This window comes from Oncorhynchus gorbuscha, linkage group LG16 (assembly GCF_021184085.1).
Source record: "Oncorhynchus gorbuscha isolate QuinsamMale2020 ecotype Even-year linkage group LG16, OgorEven_v1.0, whole genome shotgun sequence".
NCBI classification, from domain to species: domain Eukaryota; kingdom Metazoa; phylum Chordata; class Actinopteri; order Salmoniformes; family Salmonidae; genus Oncorhynchus; species Oncorhynchus gorbuscha.
Genome location: NC_060188.1, coordinates 72,873,677 through 72,898,530, shown reverse-complemented (window position 1 = coordinate 72,898,530; position 24,854 = coordinate 72,873,677). Strand labels below are relative to the sequence as shown.

Sequence of the window (24,854 nt, the reverse complement as noted above, 5' to 3'; positions counted from 1 at the left end):
AAGAGATGCAACTATTATACATGGAACTTTAGATCAACTTCTCCTTAATGCAACCGCTGTGTAAGAATTTTTAAAAACTTTACGGAAAAAGCATACCATGCAATAGTCTGAGTACGGCGCTCAGAGCCCAAAAAAGGCAAAAAGATATCCACCATATTGTGCAGTCAACATTAGTCAGAATAGCATTATAAATATTCACTTACCTTTGATCATCTTCATCAGAATGCACTCCCAGGAATCCCAGTTCCACCATAAATGTTTGATTTGTTCGATAAAGTTCATCATTTATGTCCAAACACCTCCTTTTGTTAGCATGTTTAGTAAACAAATCTAAACTCAAGAGGCGCGGGCAAGTCCAGCGGAAATGTCGGACGAAATGTCCAAAAAGTTACATTACAGTCTGTAGAAACATGTCAAACGATTTATAAAAACAATCTTTAGGATGTTTTTGTCATAAATCTTCGATAATGTTCCAACCGGAGAATTCCTTTAACTGTACAAAAGCAATGGAACGCGAGGTCGCTCTCACATGACCGCGCGTCAAGACCCCGTGGCACTCTGCCAGACACCTGACTCATTCCCCTCTCATTCAGCCCCCCTTCACAGTAGAAGCCTGAAACAACGTTCTAAAGAATGTTGACATCTAGTGGAAGCCGTAGGAAGTGCAACATGACCTGTATCTCACTGTATCTTCAATAGGGGCTGAGTTGAAAAACGACCAACCTCAGATTTCCCACTTCCTGGTTGGATTTCTTCTCAGGTTTTTGCCTGTCATAGGAGTTCTGTTATACTCACAGACATCATTCAAACAGTTTTAGAAACTTCAGAGTGTTTTCTATCCAAATGTACTAGTAATATGCATATATTAGCATCTGGGACATAGTAGCAGGCAGTTTACTCTGGGCACCTTTACGGCCCTCCAGTCACCAAGAAGTTAATGCTCTGGGCACCTTATTCATCCAAGAACTGCTCAAAAACCATCAAGCACTATGATGAAACTGGCTCAGAAATTGCAGCCCAAATTAAATGCTTCACACAGTTCAAGTAACAAACACATCTCAACATCAATTGTTCAGAGAAGACTGTGTGAATCAGGCCTTCATGGTCAAATTTCTGCAAGGAAACCACTATTAAAGGACACTAATAAGAAGAGACGTGCTTGGGCCAAGAAACACGAGTAATGGACTTTAGACCAGTGGAAATCTGTCCTTTGGTCTTAGTCCAAATGTGAGATTTTTGGTTCCAACTGCCGTGTCTTTGTGAGATGCAGAGTAGGTGAATGGATGATCTCCATTTTAGTTGAAAAATAAATATCATTATTTAACTCATTTGTGCATGACCTTGTATTGAATATTGTTTTAAGTCAATGGTGGAAACTGGAACATGCTGTCGTACATGTTGATCCAGAGCTTCCCAAACATGCTCATTGTGTAACATGGCTAGTGAGTATGCAGGCCATGGAAGAACTGGAACATTTCCAGCTTCTAGGAATTGTGTACAGATCCTTGCGACATGGGGCGGTGCATTATCGTGCTGAAACATGAGGTGATGGCAGCAGATGAATGGCACGACAATGGGCCTCAGGATCTCGTCACGGTATCTCTGTGCATTCAAATTGCCATCGATAAAATGCAATTGTGTTCATTGTCCGTACTTTATGCCTGCCCATATGCCACCATGGGGTACTTTGTTCACAATGTTGACACAGCAAACCGCTCACACACACCACAAACATGGTCTGCGGTTGTGAGGCTGGTTGAACGTACTGCCAAATACTCTAAAACGATGTTGGAGGCTTATGGTAGATAAATGAACATTCAATTCTCTAGCAATAGCTCTGGTGGACAGTCCTGCAGTCAGTGGGCCAACTGCATGCTCCCTCTCAACTTGAAACACCTGTGGTATTGTGTTGTGTGACAAAACTGCACATTTTAGAGTGGCCTTTTATTGTCCCCAGCACAAGGTGCACCTGTGTAATGATCATGCTGTTTAATCCGCTTCTTGATATGCCACAACTGTCAGGTGGATGGATTATCTTGGCAAAGGACAAATGCTTACTAACAGGTATATAAACTAATTTAAGAACATTTAGGAGAAATAAGCTTTTTGTGCGTATGGAACATTCCTGGAATCTTTTATTTCAGCTCATGAAACATTTAACCAACACTTTACATGTTGTGTTTACTGTATATTTTTGTTCAGTGTACTATAATCCACATAAAAATCTCTTCATGGCAAAGTGACGGTGGCCTAGCCCATGGACAAATAGATGATCCATGATAGATTATCACACCACCATCATACTTCAGCAATTCTGCCAAATGCAGTGAGAGAAGTATAATACTTAGGGAGAGACATTCTGATTACTCTGAAATTATATTCTCTTCTCATGCCTCAACCCACAGATGATCAGTGGCATTTTTTTAAACAGTGGGCTTTTAAACTTCAACCGTCTTAAGAGGAATGAGACGAATCAAACAAATAGTGAGGAATCCATCTCATCCCTTTAGTTGTTTTTCTTGTCTCACTTTCATATCGTCCCCTTGGCTCTGTCAACTCTATTACCATCCTACCAACAAATATGTAAGACAAATTGAGTTGCATACACCCAATACCCATCACAATTATGGGAGACCCAATAAGAAAATGAGTAATTTGGTGGTATAATTGGAAATGCGCCTTGCCTGGCCTCTCCGGTCTCCCAGAGGGCTTTGCTCATTTGTAGAGGCACGCTAGGCTGGCTAATTCCAGCGCTAATCACTGACAAACTGCAGCATCAGACCCTTCCTCCACTACTTCTACTGGAGCGGAGAGAACGGGTTTGGAGAAAGTTACAAGGAATTGCTTTGTTAGGTTTGGCATGGCTGCTTGTTAGGTTTTTAAGTGTTGTTTTCCCCCATAATAAGTTTAAAAATAACAATACATTTAATCACCAACCAACTCTGGGGTGGGTTAAGTTCCCTCCATTGGTCAGCAGACAAATCACCTGACAGGCATAAAATGGGGATAATAGAAACAACTTTTTATTGATTTATTTTTATTTAACCTTTATTTAACCAGGCAAGTCAGTTAAAAACAAATTCTTATTGACAATGACGGCCTTCCAAAAGACAAAAGGCCTCCTGCGGGGACGGGGGTCTGGGATTAAAAATACAAATAAAATAGAATATAAATATAGGACAAAACATACATCACAACAAGAGAGAGTTTGAGTGTTTGTTGCAAACTTGTCAAAAAAAAAATTCTGATAGTATCAAAATCACATATTTAAACCTAATGAAGGAAACCGTATCTTCAAGTCAATGAGGCAGATTCCAAATCAGTCAGGTCATTCTGAACTAACATCTAGACTGGTGCTGTTCATAAGCCTTTAGAGGAGAGGGCCAGACCACAGGAAGAGGCATGTGTTTATCTCCTGGGTTCTGCCTTCTGTTCTGCTGTGCATCTCTTCTACTAGCTCAGAGCATGTCACTCCCGCACTGCACCTTCAGCAAAAAAATGTTTTTTTTATTTAACATGGCAAGTCAGTTAAGAACACATTCTTATTTACAATGGCAGCTTACCCCAGCCAAACCCGGACGACGCTGGGCCAACTGTGCGACCTCTCTATGGGACTCCCAATCACGTCCGGATGTGATACAGCCTGGATTCGAACCAGGGACTGTAGTGACACCTCTTGCACTAAGATGCAGTGCCTTAGACCGCTGTGCCACTCGGGAGCACAATGCGTCCTTCCCGAGTAGTGAGCGATACAACTCAGTCCTACACCATCAAGGAGAAAACATTTTAAACATCACCTTTTTCAATAACAAGAAGCATGGCAAAATGATGATCAAACCTGGCATCGCCACAGACTTAACATTTGAATGTGACAAAAGAGGAAATCAACCGATGACAGAGGGATGAGACAGAAAAGAAGGAGAGGTCTCAATCATGCATCGGGAGCAGGAATAATTCCACATTCATGCGTCTCAATGACTTGACGGTACTTGAGAGATAATGCCAGTGACCCAGTTGCAGGATTCCAATTAGGGAGGTATATGCAATAGGCCAGATGAGACAGAGAAGGGTCTTTACGGAGCCCAGTGCCGTCTGATTACGGCCTGAACACAAGTGTCTGTCACTGTCTTTCACAGGCCTGTCCATGACAAAAAGCAGACCAACACAGGCAGGGAGGGAGGGAATCAGGGAAAGGCCCCAGCTGCTCTCAATCTACATCTTGCTGGGCTGCCTCCTCCTTCCCTGACCAGCTCAGTCATTTCAATCAGTCAAATGTTCCAGCCTACTCAGATAGATAGGCCAATGGAGCCTAATTTTGAGACGGGGCTAGTTTTGTTTGTGTACGACGACTGTCTGCACATAGATCACAACTGTTTATCCATAAAACAATGTTCAACATTTACATACAAATGTACATCCTGTGAAGCCTGTGTGCGTCTGTCTGCATATGGATTAGACACTAGATGGCAGTATGTGATGCCACCAGAAGTGACATGTCTCTGTTAATTGTGTTGAGATTATTAGAGAATCAAGGGAGCCAGTTGACCTGTGCTGCTCCGGTGCAGCCAGTTGACCTGTGCTGATCCGGTTCAGCCAGTTGACCTGTGCTGCTCCGGTGCAGCCAGTTGACCTGTGCTCTCCATTCTGAACTAACATCTAGACTGGTGCTGTTCATAAGCCTTTAGAGGAGAGGGCCAAACCACAGGGAGAGGCATGTGTTTATCTCCTGGGTTCTGCCTTCTGTTCTGCTGTGCACCTCTCCTACTAGCTCAGAGCATGTCACTCCCGCACTGCACCTTCAGCAAAAACTGCAGTGGTGTCAAACAACCTATAGTTTGTGTTGGCCAGGGTAGACCACTCCCACTCCTACAATAGCATGCTATACAGATTATAACCTATTACAAATCTGTGTCCACTACAGTATAACAGTCAGTGCAGGGTCCCAGTCCCTGTATCTGTGTAATGTGTTGTGTTAAAGAGGAGCCTTGTGTTGTTCTCAGGGGGCAGGGAGCCAATGTGTCTGTCAGCCAGCCACAGGGGCTTAATCCCCAATCCTCATTTGAAATGCACCACCAGGGTCAAGGATTACAATACATTCTGATCATCACCACATAATGCATAAATTCTCATTCCGCCTGAGCTCGGTAAATATCGACTGGGGAATACTGAGGAGCGCCGGGAAGACAGGGGAGGAGGCTCAGAAGCCAGCCTAAAATAGGACTGACTGACTGTGTGTCTCTGTGCGTGTGTGTGTGTCTGTGTGTGTGTCTGTGCACGAGGGAGAGAAGACGGGAGACGAGGAACAGGGGAGCTGAAGTGTGGTTGCAGGTGCAGCCTGCCTCAAATTGCATCTCCTATATATTACATGCAGAAATGTGCCATGATGAATGTCTAAATACCTTCTAGAGGACTTAAATGTGCACAGGTGTGCAATGTGCATGAAATGTATGCATGACACTTGCATGTGTGTGTCAAGAGTGATCAAATGCACATCCTTTAGTGGGTGCAGGGCCGGAAAAGTCAGTATAAAATAAAAAGAGCCCACTCACTCAACTCCACCACGTACCTTTATTAATAAACAAACCGCGTTTAGATCCTGCATTGTATGTGAGACCTGTCTCTGACAGCCCCCCTCCCCCCTCACATTAACATTCATGGAGCCAGTGGAGCATTGCGGACTGCGTCCGTGAAGCCAGCGCAGCATTGAGATACGGTGGTGGGGGAGAGAGATAAGAGGGCCGGGAGGGAGGGTGATATAGAGGGTGAGGAGGGCTGTGCCGGGGCATTCATTCCAAAAGGTCACCCAGTGTGTCTCTCTGGGAAAGGTCAGTGACCAGCCTGATGCAACGGTCATACATCACCATTATTACTGTAGGCCATTGATTGCTATGGAAATGAGGTGGGCTGTAAACACGGCAGGGCAAGGTCACGCCATTGGTCAGTTATTACCGTGTTTAGAATACCTGTCATCTCACAGTAAACACAACCTCTGCCTGCACTACCCTACCTACCTATAGTACGTACTGGAGGATAGATAAGGACAGGTAAGGAGGACAGTCAGGGGACTAGCCATTTACTGTCCTCTCCGTTTCCAGTGTGTGCTTGGAATCAATAGGGCCCACTAGAAAATGGAAGACTACAACAGTCCTGCTATGGCATTTATAAACTCACATAATAGGACTATCAGCAGTCAATACATTACAGCTGAGGAACCTGTTCATCTCATTTAGAAATCACACTGACCAACTACAGACGATGGCAACAAAAAGGCTAAAAGGGGAACAACGTATGTGTGTGAGTGCAGGAGAGCAGCCGAGCACAGCAGCATTCACAGATTTATGGGAGGGTAGCCGTTATAGGGACAGTCATTTCAGGTTTGTGAGTGAGGCTGTAGTGAGTGTGTCAGATGGCTGTGACAAGAGGACGAGACAGAGGAACACTGAGCTCTGTGATTTCCAGCCCCAAGATAGAGGAGGTGATAGGTTGAAGAACAGGTCAATATTGGCATGCCAGTGAAGAGGGCTGCCTTTTCTCATGTAATGCGTGAACAATAACAGACTCGCCGTGCATCAACATTCATGGAGCTGTGGTCGATGGGGGCCATGATGTTCACCAGCTTACTGTGGATGTGGAACCTAGACAGATACGCACGCAAGAACAAACATCAAAAATAGGGAATACACACCATTTCAACTGTTGTAATTCACTCTGGATAAGAGTGTCTGCTAAATGGCTCAAATGTTAATGCAATGTACATGTGTGTAACTGTGGTTTGTCCGTTAATAAATGTGAGTATTTGAGTCCATGTGTTAGTTCAGTGTGCCTGTGTGTATAAGATAAACACAGAAAAGGCCCCAAATAAAAGGCTGACCACTTGAAATAAATGGAGAAAACGAATAGCGTAGTTGACTTTTACATTTTTTTAAAAATGAAATGGAATTTATGGAATAAAAGGTCATTGAAATAACTGAAAGGGCTGAAAGGACAAACCAGCATTAAACCAGCATCATTGGCGCCTCCACGGACAGAGAAACACAGATTGTTCTGCAGTGGATGCTAAAGACAGACCTACTACACCTGATACTGCTAACGGACATAAATGGAACAAGACGCACATGGAAACAAGGGCACTCAATTATTGTCAGAGTTTTAATGTGGAGAAAAGGAAATATTCTAGTGAATCAATATTTCCTCACTGTATACCTTCCCTGTTCCCTCCACTCAACTGACTTTGCGGCTCTTGCTCGCCTTGGTGGCCACTTTCTTTTCGATCTTACTGCGAAGCTTCTGAATGGCTAGCCTTTGTCTGGAAGAGTAGGAGAGGACAAGAGGACCCCTATCAGACAAAGCCTAGAGGGGTAACCCCAGATCTCAGCACCACATATCACTCACCTCCCCATAGCCACCTGTTCGTTGGGGTCTGCAGCACTTGTCTTGCGTTCAATAAGCAGCCACAAAAGCTGTTTTCAAAGCTGTTTTAAACAGATTAAGGTGAGCGGAGGAAAAAGAGCCCAAAAGGGGAGACTTTGTGTGTGAGAGTCAGTCAGTCAGAAATCTGTCTGGATATATTCACCAGAGTACAGAGCTCCCTCTCTCCCTCTCCTCTCTGCCCTAGCAGCAAATCCATTCACTTAACCTGGACCTCTTCAACAGCGTCAGCCCAGCAGCCAACCACAGAACCTAGGCCCAGACCAGCCAGGCCCTGCCAGAATGAAGCACCACTGGGCATCAGCCTCAGTTAGAAGAGTAACACAGTGCCAGGACCCCAGAGGATCATCAGCACTGGACCTCACAGTACAACATCTTAATGAGGACAGTTCTCATTGATTCACACTCCATTCACACAACTGACTCTGACTACACATCACCCCACACAGCCCCACATTACAGGGAGTAGTTTCATTACTCAGCCCTGTTCCTTTGTGTTCCCCCCCAGAGATAATAACGTCTCGTCTTGACTGACTGGACCATTTCGTTTTAAAATCGGCCACCATGCAGCCCTCTCCCTGACCCCTATCAGGAGAGAGAGAATCTTCATTAATGTCCCCAATTAACCCCTCTGGCTCCCCCTCTATGGGGCTCTCTCTCTGTATGGCCAGCTTCCAGGCTCTGAGACAGGGAAAGATAGCGAGAATGGGCACTACCAAGTCACCAGCAACACAACACGCACACTACAGTGTGCATTTCCCCATAGCTTTCCTCATCCTTGATCAGGACATAGGTTAGGAATGTGCATATCTTGCAGTTCCTTGGTGAATGTAACTTAAAGCTCCATTGGTGCTACATAATGACTCTAATCCAGTGTGGGAGTGATCGCTCTGTTCACAGACATGGTTAATGACTACGCCTCAGCTGTACTGAGCGGTGTAGAGAGAGCCATTACAGTACTATAGGAGTCAGCATCACACACACAAATGCACAACAGTGATTTATGGCATGCACAGAGTTGCTGACTAAAAATATTTTGGTGGATGCAAAGATCAGTCCAGCTCTGGCCTGCTGTGAGAGGTTAACCACATTAAAACCATGTATTACTGGAGTATTACTAGAGCAGGCTTAGTCCCACAGGGAACGGCTCTGAGCTGCACTTCCGGAGCCCTCAGACTGGGGGAGACTGGAATGACAGGATGTTGCCCTCTGAAGGACCAACTATAATAACAAGGGCAGTCTTGGTACTTCACACGACACAATGTGGTGGTGATAGAAATCATCATCATCGAAGATCTCCTCGTCCAGGTCATTCAGACGTGTGTTAGCATTGAGCAGCTGCTTTGTCCCCTGAGAGAGAAGAGAGAGGAAGAGGAGGGGAGAGGGAGGGGTGAGAACGAGGTAGAGAGAAAGCTCTCTGTCATGTAGCGATGCAGGAGGAGAAGCCATAAACTCCAGATGTGGCACCCCAGATAAACAGGCTGCTCTCCAGATAAAGTGGCACCTCTGGAGGAGGAAGAGGGATGGCTGAGCTGCGCGGGTCCTAATCTAAAACTGCTGAAACAACCCCTCTATCTCCCGTAATGTATTTAACAACCTACAAATGCTCCTTGCTTGAAATCATTTTGGGCCGTGACATTGCCTACATTTCAGGTTAATGAAGTTCAGACACTGCATTTGCTGACTAGATTAAGTTAAGATACAAAACGTAATGTATCTCACTCAGTTAATGCTGTAACAAATGAATGCTTAACAAACTAGAAGGAATCTGACTGAAGAGGGGTTTCATGGTGAAAGCTCCCACCAGAGATAGATTCTTTAAAGGGCCAATGCAGCTGTTTTTACCTCAATATCAAATCATTTCTGGGTAACTTTGAAGTACCTTATGGCCTAAACTCACCAAAGGCGAATGTATGAGGCATGTGTGTGATTTATTTTAAAATGCATTGTTTTGAATTATTATGACCCAACCGAAGTAGGGCAGGGGGGTTGTCCGCTTTGACATCGCGCTCAATTAGAACGTGTCTCTATTTTTGCGTTTCATCGCTGGCTCTGCAGTCAAACATTTTTATTTTAATGTAGTCATTATTACAATTTTTTTTTAGCTCATTTGAATTGGAAGAGACAGCTAAGGGTTGAGGCTTTAGCATACATGCTAAATTAGGCCAATTCATCCACTTTTGGAAATACAACATTGCTCTCAGCAAAGATGATTGGCGATATGGACTATCCTGCTTGCATACAGTCACTGCTCTGTCCCATTCTTTCCACCGCCTCGCTCTGCTTGCTCCACCAGGTCACTTCTGGTGAGTTTTTAGCAAATAGCAATTTCTCAAGCAAGAATTATGCTAGGACTGTCTGGGAATGGTCTGAGTGGGGAAGGGAAAACTGAAAACTAGCTGTTATTGGCAGAGTGGTCTGGAACGCTCTTTCTTATTGATCTATGAAATAATTTTACAGCCGGGTGATGTCACCAGGCAGGCCAAAACTCCATCCCACCAAAACAGGCTGAAATGTCAGGTGGTCTTTTCAAACAGCTCTTACACTAAAATGAAATTATCATCATTTCCTAAATGTCACAGTATTATTCTAATCTCATAGTGTGGAAATATATATAAAACACAGGAAACTCCCATCTTTGACTGCACTGGGCCTTTAACTAAAGTGCTTCTTGTACAGTTAACTTTAGGGGGGTGAGTTCTCACTAGTATGGTTATAGTTACCAGGGCTTGACATTAACAAGCACGACAGATGTTTTACTTGTCTGAAAGTCACGTGTGTGTCCCCCCAAAAAAAAGGTAACTGAAAATTGTGTTGTATGATCCAAGGAACCACTTTTCAAAATACAATTAGTTATTAGGCCAATTACCATGAGACAAAAATGCAGGCAATCCTATTGGCTTCTTTGTATATTCAAGCCTGTCTCAAAATACAACATTGCCCCTTTAAGGCTCTTCTGGAGGATGGTTGGCCACCCTTCATAGCCTATAAAATATTGCAACATTAGATTACAAGTACAACTAAATACTTTTCATCTATATAAAAATAAATGTACTAATTAAATCAGGGATCAAATGGCTAAAGTAGGCTATTTCAAAGCAAGGTAACTAAGGCATGTTTATATATAAACTTGTCGGGCTAGAATATTCCGGTTTCAGGGTAGATCTATTGACAGCATGGGACCGTACAAACCCTGTTTGCTGACCAAAAAGTTGCTATAACTGTGGAAATAACTCACTAATTAGCAAGGAATATACATTCCATGCTAATTAGTACATGTGGTTAAGTGCTTTGATCTCAAACGCTCACAACCAGGGAAGATTGACAGGCTGCTCCTGCCTGTCAATGCAATAGTCCTACTTGATGCGCTCTGCAGAAATTGGGAGAACAGCAATACAACGCATCCAGAGGACAAATGATACAATTCTGATACAATTCTGATCAGAGTAATTGTTTGATATTGTGATTTTACTTGCCGCGGACAAGCCTTAATGTCGAGCCCTGTTTACAGTCAAAAGGTGGACACGTCAATACACACACTCTCAGGCTGCTTTCGCAACAAGTTCCCTATCCTATATCCCTCTGCAGTGGTGGTCTCAGGTAGGGGGGCTGTGGCCTCTAGCTTGCCCAGGAGTCTGTACTCTGAGCATCTGGTCTGGGTGTGTCTAAGCTCTTCTTGTCCATCAGCACCTGTTCCACCTGGGTGAGGATATTTCTGTCAAACGCCTCAAAACCATGAGAGAAGAGATAAAGAACAGTCAGAAACAATACCTTAACTCAGTTTGTATTATTTTTATTTCACCTTTATTAACCAGGTAGTCCAGTTGAGAACAAGTTCTCATTTACAACTACGACTTGGCCAAGATAAAGCAAAGCAGTGTGACAAAAACAACAGAGTTACACATAAACAATTGTACAGTCAGTAACCCAATAGAAATATCTATGTACAGTGTGTGCAAATGTAGAAGATAAGGGAGGTAAGGCAATAAATAGGCCATAGAGGTGAAATAATTACAATGTAGCATTAACACTGGAGTGATGGATGTGCAGATGATGATGTGCAAGTAGATATACTGGGGTGCTACCTTATATAATGTTACTTACCCTACATTATTCATCTCATATGCATACGTATATACTGTAATCTACATCATCGACTGCATCCTTATGTAATACATGTATCACTAGCCACTTTAACTATGCCACTTTGTCTACATACTCATCTCATATGTATATACTGTACTCGATACCATCTACTGTATGCTGCTCTGTACCATCACTCATTCATATATCCTTATGTACATATTCTTTTTCCCCTTACACTGTGTATAAGACAGTAGTTTTGGAATTGTTAGTTAGATTACTTGTTGGTTATCACTGCATTGTCGGAACTAGAAGCACAAGCATTTCGCTACACTCGCATTAACATCTGCTAACCATGTGACAAATAAAATTAGATTTGATTTGATCGTAGGATAGTCAGTTTTACGAGGGTATGTTTGGCAGCATGAGTGAAGGAGGCTGTGTTGCGAAATACAAAGACGATTCTAGATTTCATTTGGATTGGAGATGCTTAATATGTGTCTCGAAGGAGAGTTTACAGTCTAACCAGACACCTAGGTATTTGTAGTTGTCCAGAGTAGTGATGCTAGTCGGGCGGACAGCAATCGGTTGAAAAGCATGCATTTAGTTTTACTAGCATTTAAAAGCAATTGGAGGCCACGGTAGGGGTGTTGTATGGCATTGAAGATCGTTTGGAGGTTTGTTAACACAGTGTCCAAAGAAGGGCCAGATGTATACAGAACGGTTTCGTCTGCGTAGAGGTGGATCAGAGAATCACCAGCAGCAAAAGCGACATCATTGATACAGTTGAAGTCGGAAGTTTACATACACCTTAGCCAAATACATTTCAAGTCAGTTTTTCATAATTCCTGACATGTAATCCTAGTAAAAAATCCCTCTCTTAGGTCAGTTAGGATCACCACTTTACTTTAAGAATGTGAAATGTCAGAATAATAGTAGAGAGAATGATTTATTTCAGCTTTTATTTCTTTCATCACGTTCCCAGTGGGTTAGAAGTTTACATACACTCAATTAGTATTTGGTGGCATGGCCTTTAAATTGTTTAACTTGGGTTAAATGTTTCCGGTAGCCTTCCACAAGCTTCCCACAATAAGTTCGGTGAATTTTGTTGTCGTTAAGCCATTTTGCCACAACTTAGAAAAAATGCTTGGGGTCATTGTCCAGTTGGAAGACCCACTTGTGACCAAGCTTTAACTTCCTGACTGATGTCTTGAGATGTTGCTTCAATATATCCACATATTTTTCTTTCCTCCTGATGCCATCTATTTTGTGAAGTGCACCAGTCCCTCCTGCAGCAAAACACCCCCACAACATGATGCTGCCACCCCTATGCTTCATGGTTGGGATGGTGTTCTTCAGCTTGCAAGCATCCCCCTTTGTCCTCCAAACATAACAATGGTCATTATGGCCAAACAGTTTTATTTTTCATACTTTTCATGACTCTGTACTAGTACCCCCTGTATTTTACTGCTGATCTTTAATTATTTGCAATGAAAAAAATGGTACTTTTCTATTTTTTACTGAACACTTATTTTTCTTCAAAACACATTGGTTAAGGGTTTGTAAGTAAGCATTTCACTGTAAGGTCTACCTACACCTGTTGTATTTGGGAAATGTGACAACATTTGATTTGATTCTGGTTAACAATTAATAAGAACCTTACTGTAATAGTTTTCCGTTCAAATGGTCAAAGAGATACAAAAATGGCTTTTTAGCAAAAAACTATTTCTCAAGCTAAAATGTTGCAAGGGACTGTCTGGGAGTGTTCTTAGTGGAGAGGGGGAGGGATATGTAATCTTGAAAACTAGCTGTTATTGGCAGAGTTTTTATGTTAATTTCTTGTTTTGGTACATTTTACCCCTTTTTCGTGATATCCAATTGGTAGTTACAGTCTTGTCCGAACGCTGCAACTCCCGGACGGACTCGGGGAAGGCGAAGGTCGAGAGCCAAGCGTCCTCCGCAACACGACCCCACCAAGCCGAACTGCTTCTTGACACTGCTCGCTTAACCCGGAAGCCAGCCGCACCAATGTGTCGGAGGAAACACCGTACAGTTGTTCACCACCTCATGGGTCTCCCGGTCATGGCAGAGAGGTTTTGTACTTGCTTTGTTATTGGTCTATATCAACTTTTTCCCGCCTGGTGATGTCACCAGTCAAACCCTATCAGGACATAACACAGAAAATGTATTCATACTTTTTAAGTGTTAGTTTCATCAGCTTTTATACAATATGATACAAAACACAGGGGGAAAAAAATGTTTGACTACACTGGGCCTTTAAAGCCGGAAGTAGGTTGAAATTCCAGAGCATTTAATGTTAATCAGGAGAGTGGTCCATGTAGCAGAGTACAACGTGTGCTGTCTGTGGGTGTGGAAGAGAGACAGTGCTGACCTGTGTGCTCCCCAGGTCTTACCCAGGGAGATGGGCCTATTGTCTGGGTTCTGATGAAGCAGCTGGTCCTGTAGCTCCAGTGGAGAGCAGAAAAGGTGGAGAGTGGAGAGCGGAAAAGGTGGAGAGTGGAGAGCGGAAAAGGTGGAGAGTGGAAAAGGTGGAGAATGGAGAGTGGAAAAGGTGGAGAGTGGAGAGTGGAAAAGGTGGAGAGTGGAGAGTGGAAAAGGGAAAATAATAAAACAAAGTTATGCAGCCTAACAATAAAAAATATAACTTCACTTGTCCAACCAATCTACAGAAAGTATTCCCCCCAAGCATAAAATGTTTTGGAGCAGATCTGCCTCGGCTGTTGTTAGTCCCCATCTTGTCAACATCCATTAAAACATGCCACAAATCCTTGAGACTTTGCCCTCCAAATCACAGGTCGTAGGAAAAGAAAGGAGGTGGGGAACACTTATGATTCCTTCCTCTTCAACTTTAATCAAAAGTACACTGGCACGCTGGAGCCCCCTCCCTCCCTTTCATAATAATGGGCCGCTAAAAATTCAGGAGGCAGGCTCCACATCAATCACTCGCCAGATTTGAGTCCAATGTAATAAATATGCAAATGAGGAGAAGCCAGTGTCTCGTAGCTTTGAGATCAGCGCGGGGAGAAAGAAAGGGAAAAACTGTATTAATTGCCCATGGCCAGAGGAATCCTATTACTGTGGGCATTGATTCTAAAATTGTGTGAGTGATTTTCATGAGGGAGGTGGACTTCCATCACGCCTTGAGAAAAATAGTATTAGAAGAATCACGACAAATCTGTCAGGTTTAAACAATAATGAGAGAAAGGCAAACTAGCGTTTCACATATGATTCCACTGTGGAAACACAAGGATTAAGATATTCTTATAAGAAAAGACAGAAAATATTATTTGGTTATGACAATCTTCCTATAGTGATGTTTTCACCGAGAGCCAAGCCTACTTCAGATTCTAGTCACATAGTTTGAATTATTTTCTACCCACCAAATACTAAACCATAACACTAGCTCCAGCCTTGTCCACCAAGATTAAAAATTAATGTTTCAAATGCCATTGCGTTTAAAGTAACTTATTTTACGCACTAATAATCACTGCATATGCAGGCAAGCAATACTAATTTTCTAAATCTGTGTCTGGGAGATAACATGTCTAGACAAAACATTTAATGTGTGTTTTTGTGTCATTTCCCTTTTTTCTCAATTTCCCCCTGGGGATCAACAAAGTTCAATTAATTTCATATTCTTGGTAGCTGTAAAATAAAATGTACTGTTTAAAATATAACCAGAAACAATGCACTCACTATTCTTCAACGCTCCAGCAAACTCTGCTCCACCCCTCTTCTTGAACTATGGGAAGGTATGTGGTTGTGGCAGCTTATTGGCTGTCAGAAGAGCTTTCTGCACATTAATTTGCCCCTCAAGTAGCTGGTCCCAAAGAGCTGTGAAGATTCAATAAAATAATGACAAGGTTGTCTACTGAGAAAAAGAGATGATAATATGGGCTGAAGTTGGTTCGTCATAGTGAAGAATATATATTACACATAGCAGGTCTATCAAAATACATACCAAGTTGATCTTTCCAAGCTTTCATTTCTCCACCTCTTCATCCACCTTCTCTTAAGAAAATATCATCACAGCTCCCACATTGTCAGCTTCATCCTCCATATGTTCATCCTCATCTTCCTCGTTCTCTCCATCCTCATTGCCACTTTCTTCATCATCATCCTCCTCTTCGCTCTCTCCAAAGTGATCCATCCCCTCTGTTAGCTTATGTAAGTCTGTCTCTGAGGGAAGTGTGATGTCCGTCTCCTTCTGCTTAGATACCAAGCTTTTCTTCTTAGCAGTGTCATTCAATCATCATCATCTCCATCTTCAGCCTCTCCATCCTCTAGATCAGCATCATCAACATTGTCATCTTCAGCTTCCTCCTTGTTTTCATCATCATTGTCCTCATCCTCTCCTAAAAACCCAAATCGCAATAGAATGATAAGACCAGGATTCAATATTACATTTGAAAAAAACAAACAGATGTTCATTAACAACCATACGGCGATAAAATGTAGCATTTCTAACTAATGCAAGCAGTTAAGGATGTAGATGGCCTTCCACTCAGCAGCTGAATAATAGTAGTGCATGCCGTATACACAACATCTTAATGCTGTAATCAGTTGTCTTCTAAGTTTAAATTGATTAGCTGCATGGCCCATGTTTGACTTGTAAATCTTTGCCTTAATCAAGGCATTTTGTTTGGATAAACAGCAATGCAATTTCTCCATTAAATAGCCAAAAAAAAAACAGCCCACTTGAAGATGTAGGCCTAAGCTATTCTATGTTACATGCTTATTGAAATATAACGTCTAGACATGATATGACAATACACAGCTGAGCATAGATTAAATTGGAAATAAGGAACCTACATCAATCTATTAAAGCTACGGTATCTTGTTGACCAGCAATGTGTTATGGTAATAATTATAGGAGACGTTAACAAGATTTTAAGAGAATCTAGTGTGGCGTGAGAGGCACATTTACTTGTAGTTTATTTTGAACTGAATGATGGACAGTTACTAAATGTAAAGGTGTCCCTTGCAGAACCACAAGAGGGCAGAATTCTACAGAAGACCATTTTCAAATGCAGTGCCTTGATGAAATTGCTTTTGAAATACATTCTTCCTTCCTCCATCATATTTTTTTATTAACCACGCAAGTCAGTTAAGAAAAAAAATATGATTTACAATGACGGCCTAGGAACAGTGGGTTAACTGCCTTGTTCAGGGGCAGAACGACAGATTTTTACCTTGTCAGCTCTGGGATTCGATCTAGCAACCTTTCGGTTACTGGCCCAACGCTCTAACCACCTGCCGCCCCAAAAGGGTGAGCATGTACCCTAAGGGTAGTCATGTATCTGATTAAATAAGTAAAATCAAGGTTACTATCGTTTCACCAGTCCAACCTTGTCCGATCAATTCCAGGGACAGAAGGAGAAAAATATGCATTTCAAGTACTTGAACCCAAACAACCAGCACTCATCCAACTTTCTAGACAGGTTCTTTATTTCCTTTTCCCTGTGGTCAGTTGCATTGATTATCCAACATATATGTTTAACTTTATTATAAATGACACATTCATGTTCCAACTCACCAGAACCTTCGATCCCCTTTAGCATGTCTTTATGAGAGGTTGCCTTGCCCAGATACCATTTGTCTGTCTCTTCCAGCAGAGGTCTAGCTTTATTCCGGAGGCCACTCAAGGCAACCACATCATCACCACCACTACCACCCTCAAATGCCTCTTACCACCTTGGCTTTCGTCTCTGGGAGGTATCCAAACAGTGAGATTGAATGATTGAAAACTGCAAGTTTATAGTCATATCTGATCAATATACAAAGTGGCTAGCAATGATAGCTTACTGTTCAGGATCAGAATGTTACAATTAAATCAGAAGAATTATTCAGGAGAAAGACAAGTCAAGTGGAATAACTGACAGGATATTGCCCCTCTCCATAAGGTCATGTCAATGTTGATTTGTACTCTTCAGCATCGATCCGAATAACTAGCAATGACAATGAATATAAGAGGTTTGGAGAGATAAGAATACTAGCTAGTGAAAATATTAAAATTGTCATCATAGCTAGCTAGCAGCAACAATAGCAGAATCATGTTATTGGAACTGGTGCAGTGGGTGTTCATCCTACTTCACAACAAACACATGTCTAAGTGGATGGTTGCCAGTACTGTTGATAACTTTTGGCTAACAGGCTAGTCCTTTTTGAGCATCACAATCGTTTATATAGGTGTTTCGTGCTTACAGTGTACTACTAGCCTGTTAGCTAACTGGCTAGCTTAGTTTTGCATGCTACCCGGCGTGTGTGTAACGAGTTGATACATGAAAACGGAAACATTGTTCTCAAATTGAAAGCAAAATATACTATAAAACATTACAAATAATGTATATCATTATCATCCCCTGGATCTGTGAACTTGGGCAGAGGATTTAATAAATCCTCGAGCTGTTGTGATTTGTAGCCAGTCATCGTTCCATGCACTCACAACTAACACGTGTTAATACCTACGTCATCAAGAGGCGACTCAAAGATCAGAAATAAAAATTGATTGACGAAATAGATCTGCAACAGTTTAACTTCAAGCAACCGGAGGTTGTTGTTTAGGCTATTGATTTTGGATTATTAAAATATTTCAACCAGATAATGTCGGGTGGACGAATACTATCCGACGTAATTGTTTCTTCAGCATAATACACCTTAAACCCTTCAGATAAAGTGGGTTATAATATATGGTAAATTAATAATATACTTGCTATATGTTGTAGGCCTACTTCTATAATTAGTGCCACAGGGTTGTGACTGCAATTTTTTGGTGCCAATTCATACATGTAGGATCTCATTATCATATTTAAAAAATCTTATTGCATTTGAGAAATATGTAGGTCTACCTTGATCTTCCTCTTCCAAACTCCTATCCACTTATAGAAGAGGCCTGCTCAGACATCCTCATGTCAATGTATCTGATGATGGAGAGCTGAGAAGCGTTGTCGACGTGGATGTGGCCCTCTGTGTATTGTAGTCTATTCAGTGAGTGGATTCTGTTCATCAGACACACCCAATGTCAGGGATTTAAATAACATAACACTAGGGCCTAGGGGCAGTTGGGTAAACTGTACTTTAGGTCGACTGTTTAGAAATCAACAAGTGTGCAGAAGGTGTGTTAGAAGTGAGTGAGGAAAGAACAGTAGCGTCCATCTTTTCAACCTAAAAATGTCCACCCCTTTATCGTTAAAACAGCTTGCAGTTTTTTTGTACATGTTTTATTATACAGTGAATGGTCTAATATGCACTAGAGGTCACATAATCATATGAGAGTTGATATTTCAAGAATATAGCAGCTGCTGGTAACATATTTGACCATCAATGCTTAATCATTTGGACTTTCATGTAAAGACACAAAATAAAGCCTTTCGGACACAATAGACAGCCTCATTATATAATTAACTATAATTTAACACATTCTGTTAAAAATTCTACTATGTTTCTTGTAGTATGTTCAGCAATTGATGACGCAAAGCACTAACGAATTGTGCTTTTATCCTTATTTGGCAACTGTCTATTTGTGTTTGTAAATGTTCTTCGAAGTAAACACAATAATACAATCTAGCACAGTGAGGAACCATGACCATAATATAAATAGAATAAATACAAAAGTTTGGTTTGTTGCTTGAACGATGTTCACATCTGAATCAAGAGGTTTCAAACAATGCTCATATTCAAACCCCTGAAGTACTGTAAATATATACGTAAACAGTTGACTGTTCTACTGTATGTCCACCTCAAACCATTGTCCATAGATTTTTAGAAGGTTGACTTCTTCAAATTCAAGTTATTTTCAATTAAATAAAAGATTATACAACTTTTTAAAGTTTTCCTTTTGAAGGCAAACTCTCTAGGATTTGGCAAAACACAGAAATATACAGAGAAACAAAAACAAATTGAGAAATAAGCAAGAATACCAAAGCCATCATAAAAGCTTTAGGTAAAAAATCATTATCATCTGATATGGTAGACCCTCTAAAGCGAAAGTTCTGCTGAACGCTTGTACACTATTCACCATTATATGACTGCTTTAGAGTCTACACTGGTACTGTGTGAATCTTTAAATACAACTGCAACAATCAAAACAGCAGTAAAGGTAGTTAGAGACAGGTAATAAATTAAATGGGTATATATTATTATATATAAATTAATTGATGAATAAATACATAATATAAAGTAAAAGGGATACTCGCTCAGGACTTCAGTTGCCTCTTAAGTCAATAGTTAGCCTTGGCTTCATAATGTCCTGTGGGCTACCAGACAGTGCCTTCGCTCATCTCTGAGGAGGGATGTGACAATTGGTTGCTGTATCCACTGCCGTTGATGGACAGTGAGGTGAAGGGTGTGCTGACGCCACACATCTCACTGGAGATGCTGTGCATTGATCCGGGTCCGTTGGGCTCGGGGCTAGGCGAGTCCACTGGATGGTGAGATATGATGTCAGTGAAGCACTGCACCTCACCAGATGGGTGGTGCCCAGCCAGGTGATGGTCCATGCCACCTAAAGGGGTGCCAGCAGGGCCAGAGGAGAAGCCTAGGTCCACTGGGGTCTGGGCCTGCAACAAGGGGGGGCCTTGGGTGTAGTACTCAAAATTTCCTCCAGGTCCATAGTATTCACTCTGATAATCTACAAACATATACACCAGAATTATTATGGGAAATGCTTATGTGGTGAAAATAAAAACTTTAACAAAATGTCCTGTACCGGTACAATGCAACTATAGGAATGTCATTTAAATTACAAAAAAAGGTACAACTAGTACATTTCCAGTGGTATAAAGGGTTAATTTGCCATAATAGTTATTTGGAGGATGACAATATTGTAATTAGACTTTTTTTAATGCAATAAAAACACCTGTGAATTATGAGTGAAATTGCGAATTTAAATAAGGTTAAAAAAAGGCCTGTGCATGGCGCTCATAGTCAAAATGCATTTCTGATGATCTTTAAAACACTATTGTGTTATTTGGGTGGACAATGGTGAATATAAAATACCTTACCACCATAGTATGAGAAATGGCCGTTGGGGACCAGCTCCCCGGGTTCGAGTCGGTCCACCAGAGTTCTCATTCTCCTTGGACTGCGGAAGAACGAGTGCCTTCTCGCCCCCAGTGCACTCAGCTGCTTCATGCGCCGCTCTTTAGACCGCCGATTTTGGAACCAAACCTGCACACCACAAATTACATGGAAATGGCTGATTGAAATTGAGTTTTCAGCCCCGGTCAAATATTTATTTTGTGCATCAGAAATGTGTGCAGCATCTCGAGGTCCCAGATCTGATGACATGTTGTGAAATGCCTTTTAATAACCATGACGTGATTGGCCTATAGGCCTATACCTCTAAATGGGTCCTTGGCTCAACTGTCAAATGCTCAATGATCCCTAACCCAGTTTGTCGTATGTTCCGTGAATACCAGGGATTTAACAGCCAGCCCCCCCCCCCTCCACCACCCTTTTATTCCACAATTGCCACATTCTCGTAACATATGCTACTGCCTAAGAGTCCAACATATAGCCGCTATTTTCAAAATGAGAAAACAAAGACCTTTGCATTGATGTGTATAGACTATAGATAGCCTAGAGGTCGTGGTGTGAAAACAGTGTGAAGTCATGACAATATGTGCTTCTGCACCACGAAAGTGGTAAGCAATCTGCATATCTTGCCATCTGCCATTATCGACCTAGGTGCAATTGAATTGAAAATAATTTTTCACTGACCCCTATAATAATTCTGAAAATAATCTTATTTTTTTATTGTTCATGTAATACAGACGTAAGCGAAATGGACTCTTACCTGGATCACTCTCATGTTGAGCCCTGTCTCCTGCGCCAGCTGTTCTCGGATGTGCCGGGTGGGTTTTGGCGTGGCCGTGAAAGCAGCTTTGAGGACCTCAAGTTGCTTGGCTTTTATAGTTGTTCGAGGCCCACGTCGTTTCCCCCCTACGTTCTGCTCATCGTTTTCATTGCTACCCACCTCTTTATCGGATAAAGGCCCGATTTCCGAATCTTTACCATCATCCTGTGGGTCTTGGGAATCTGGAGATAGACTTGGGTCACTGCAGGTCGTGACTGTGAGATGAAAGAAACATGAAATGAAATTACTTTAAATCTATTCTTATGTCTTTATAGCCTATTCATGAACGAATATACAGAAAATGATCAACAAGAATACCATATCATTAGAGTATTATTAGGCTACTATTGGGCCAATTAATATTGTTATTGTTAGTATTATGCACTAGACATATTAGCCAAATACCTTTAGACATATTATTATTGGTGATGATAACATGAATTAACAATCAATTCTAATCCTTATAATAATATTTTAATCGTCATCAAGGTCATTGTTTAGATTTGTACTGTTATTGAACCTAATCAGGATACTGTTATCGTAACTGCCCCCCCCCCCAAAAAAAAAAATATATATATATATTTGTTATAAATGGAATATAAAGCAATAGCAAAAAAATGAAAATAATGATTCACAAGAGGCTATAGAATTATATAGAATATACATATATATTAACGCTTTATGGTTGAAAATTGGGATGTGGTTCAAGTCATGTTCCATACCTGAGAGGAGGGTTGTGTCCTTTCCGTTGCTGTTGCTTAGGTAGTCCTCTTTACAAACAAACTTAAATTCATCTAAAATGTACATTTCCTCTCCAGTAGATAGCTGTTTGTTACACATCATGCACGTGAAACAGTTCAAGTGAAACACTTTGCTCTTTGCTCTTCGAACCAAATCGTTGGGCGAGATTCCCTGGGCGCAACCTCCACACTTTGTGCCAAATCTCCTAAAAGAAAGAAAGAAAAAATAAATACCATCATTGATCAAACAAAACAGGGTTGACAGTGTAGCAGCAAATAGCCACAAAAAAATATTCACATCAGATTACCAATAACATGAAAACATTATTGGCAACATTATAGATGTTTACACGAAGGGATACGCGTTTTTCATGACGCAAAATATTCAATTTCAGTATTTTGATGCTTAATGTATTTTTGATGAGATTCCAAGTGAATATATATATATATCAATTTCGTAGGCTTTTTCTTTTCGAGTTGGTTTGTGAATCTGGAAATTACAGGCTACACGGATGTTGGGCCTGCACTAGCTTCACCGCCACTATATTAATTTTACGTGGGCCTTTTCACACAGATAACCAGTTATTTAGCAACCATAAATATAATATAATAATTATGTTTTTTAGGCTAAATACATTTTTATAAATAGATATAAATGTATCTTATATTTAGGCCTATGTTTGCATGTTGTATAACTATTATTAGGCCACGCCGTTTATTATTAGGTTATTGTATGGAGAGAAGTCCAACATGCATAAAACAACGGTCAATTATTGAAATATATCCCATTTAATGCTTGAAAATTACAAACCACAGGCACATTTTCAATGTTGCAATGTAGCCTATATTTATGTAAATAGTTGTGTATTTAAATAGTTAACAAACGTGTGGACTGGAGTTCTGTGATTGCAGTGTGGGTTTTCTCAAGATGATTTATTATTCAAATCCACTTATCACATTTTCACTAGAGTCTCAGCAAACAAACGGGCGTGCGCCGACTGATTGAACGCAGAATACACTTCCGTCAAGAATCCTGGCATAATTTGAATCCCCGCGGTTTGTTTGACAGCCTTTCCTTGTAAACAAAGGACGCTTTTCTTTAATCCGTCACAGAACATGGTGATATATGCTTATAATGTATCATCTTTTCCTGGATCACCACTCATAATCTGGGTATCCTGCCTCTGGTTTGTTCAAATTATGTCGCTCATGAGGATAGATTAAACAAGATTGACACTAGGCATATACCCCTGATGCAAAAAATAATAATAATCTTGCAATATAATTGTATAATTATAAAACTTGCATTTCACATAATCTGTTGTACATTTGCATAGTTCTGCTTAATTGGATACCCAGTAGAAGCTAAAGCTCTTCCGCGCAATATTGAAAGGCATGTGCCCAGACGTGCTTACCTAAAAAAGTCGTTTTTACAGTACAGCCTCCCTTCCCGTGAAAAACATTTTTCTGTCAAATTGCATTTACAGTCACAGCACTGTACGCACTTGATGTGCCATGGTCTGTCCAGAACATTGAGTAGAAACCTGTCCAGAATAGGTCTTTCGCAGCCGGCACAGTGAACCATATTTGGATAATTCCAGCTATTCCAAGTGAATGTCTTTCTTTTTTTGTCCCAAACCAAAGCGATGTGTCTGTGTCCTTGGTCGCTTTGTTGACTGAGAATGACCTGCTCTAGTCCACTCCTACAATCCAGAGGATGCAGCTCATCCAGACGAATCTCTCAACAATGAGCTAGCATCATCATATCCCTTGTGCAAAAATATTATTGCATTCCTCTTGCATGGACAGAACAAAACTTGGCTATAAATAATAGTATCAAAAAAACGAAAACGAACAAATAACTTATCAAAGTGAATACATTTCACAAGCAAGAATGCAAACTTGAGAGCAGCAAGGCCTCCGCTTGTCCATCAAAATGAGCCAAGAGGTGCGATAGTAGGCTAATGATTTAGTGTATCTGAACAAGGCATCATGCCACTACAATTACGCACGAATACATAACTGCCACACAGCCAAATAATTATTGCCAAAGTCGAAAGTTAACACAAATATGACAAAAATCTGTTCAATATCTTGTCGATTCTGTCATAATCCTTCTATTCTTCGAGTATGATGCACTCTTTAGTCCAAGCTTCAGTATCCGTACCTCTGAAAGCGCACGAGCTAGCCTTATTACGAGCCTCCTGACGTCATGTTGAATCGACACCTATCAGCAGCTTGCTGTTGGAGTGGCAATTAATATGCCCGCTAAACTTGCCCGACCGACCCACTAAGGACTAGGGAACAGAGAACGACTATTGCCTCGTATCTTTGAAACTGTCGTATTGTTTTAGAAACTCGTAAATTCCAACTCGATACAGCAGGTATATCGCATATTCCAGGTCGAAGCGGAGCTAGGGTCTCCGGATAGAATACATTTAATAAGGTACAGTATTTCATGAAAACAACAACTTTTATTGTAGCTTACAGTCATTTTGGCAGAGGGAACTAAATTCGTTTACATCTAACATTATTTATCTGAAATTGGAAATATAATTTATTAGGCTATCATTATGGTTAGGCCTTCCTATATCATTCTTTTTGCACGTCTTAGGAGAGGAGAGAAAGTGAATGACGCGGACGCACTGAAGTTCACAGATCGATTAATCAAACGGAAATGCATCTCTGACACATGCATGGATATTTAGATAGTTCCCTGAGAAACG

At 41.2% G+C, this 24,854-nt stretch overlaps 1 protein-coding gene and 1 pseudogene across 1 annotated transcript; both read right to left on the bottom strand.

The window, feature by feature from the left end:
* Positions 1-3,328: 3,328 nt before the first annotated feature.
* Positions 3,329-17,821, bottom strand: LOC123999817 (annotated as a pseudogene).
* A 986-nt stretch (positions 17,822-18,807) lies between these two features.
* Positions 18,808-24,222, bottom strand: LOC124000816 (LIM/homeobox protein Lhx1-like). The gene is made up of 5 exons (XM_046307442.1): positions 23,544-24,222; positions 22,111-22,334; positions 21,329-21,603; positions 20,535-20,700; positions 18,808-20,161 (listed from the first exon to the last, which is right to left on the bottom strand). The coding sequence occupies exons 1-5, from the start codon at positions 23,711-23,713 to the stop codon at positions 19,788-19,790; spliced, it is 1,209 nt and encodes a 402-aa protein (XP_046163398.1). The 5' UTR covers positions 23,714-24,222; the 3' UTR covers positions 18,808-19,787.
* Positions 24,223-24,854: the final 632 nt, after the last annotated feature.

Excerpts from the sequence above, each read along its gene's own strand:
- LOC124000816 (XM_046307442.1), bottom strand. The coding sequence starts at position 23,713 with ATGGTTCACTGTGCCGGCTGCGAAAGACCTATTCTGGACAGGTTTCTA. Across the intron at positions 22,335-23,543 it reads TGTAAAAACGACTTTTTTAG|GAGATTTGGCACAAAGTGTG; the intron begins GTAAGCACGTCT and ends TCTTTCTTTTAG. Across the intron at positions 20,162-20,534 it reads CCATTTCTCATACTATGGTG|ATTATCAGAGTGAATACTAT; the intron begins GTAAGGTATTTT and ends ATATGTTTGTAG.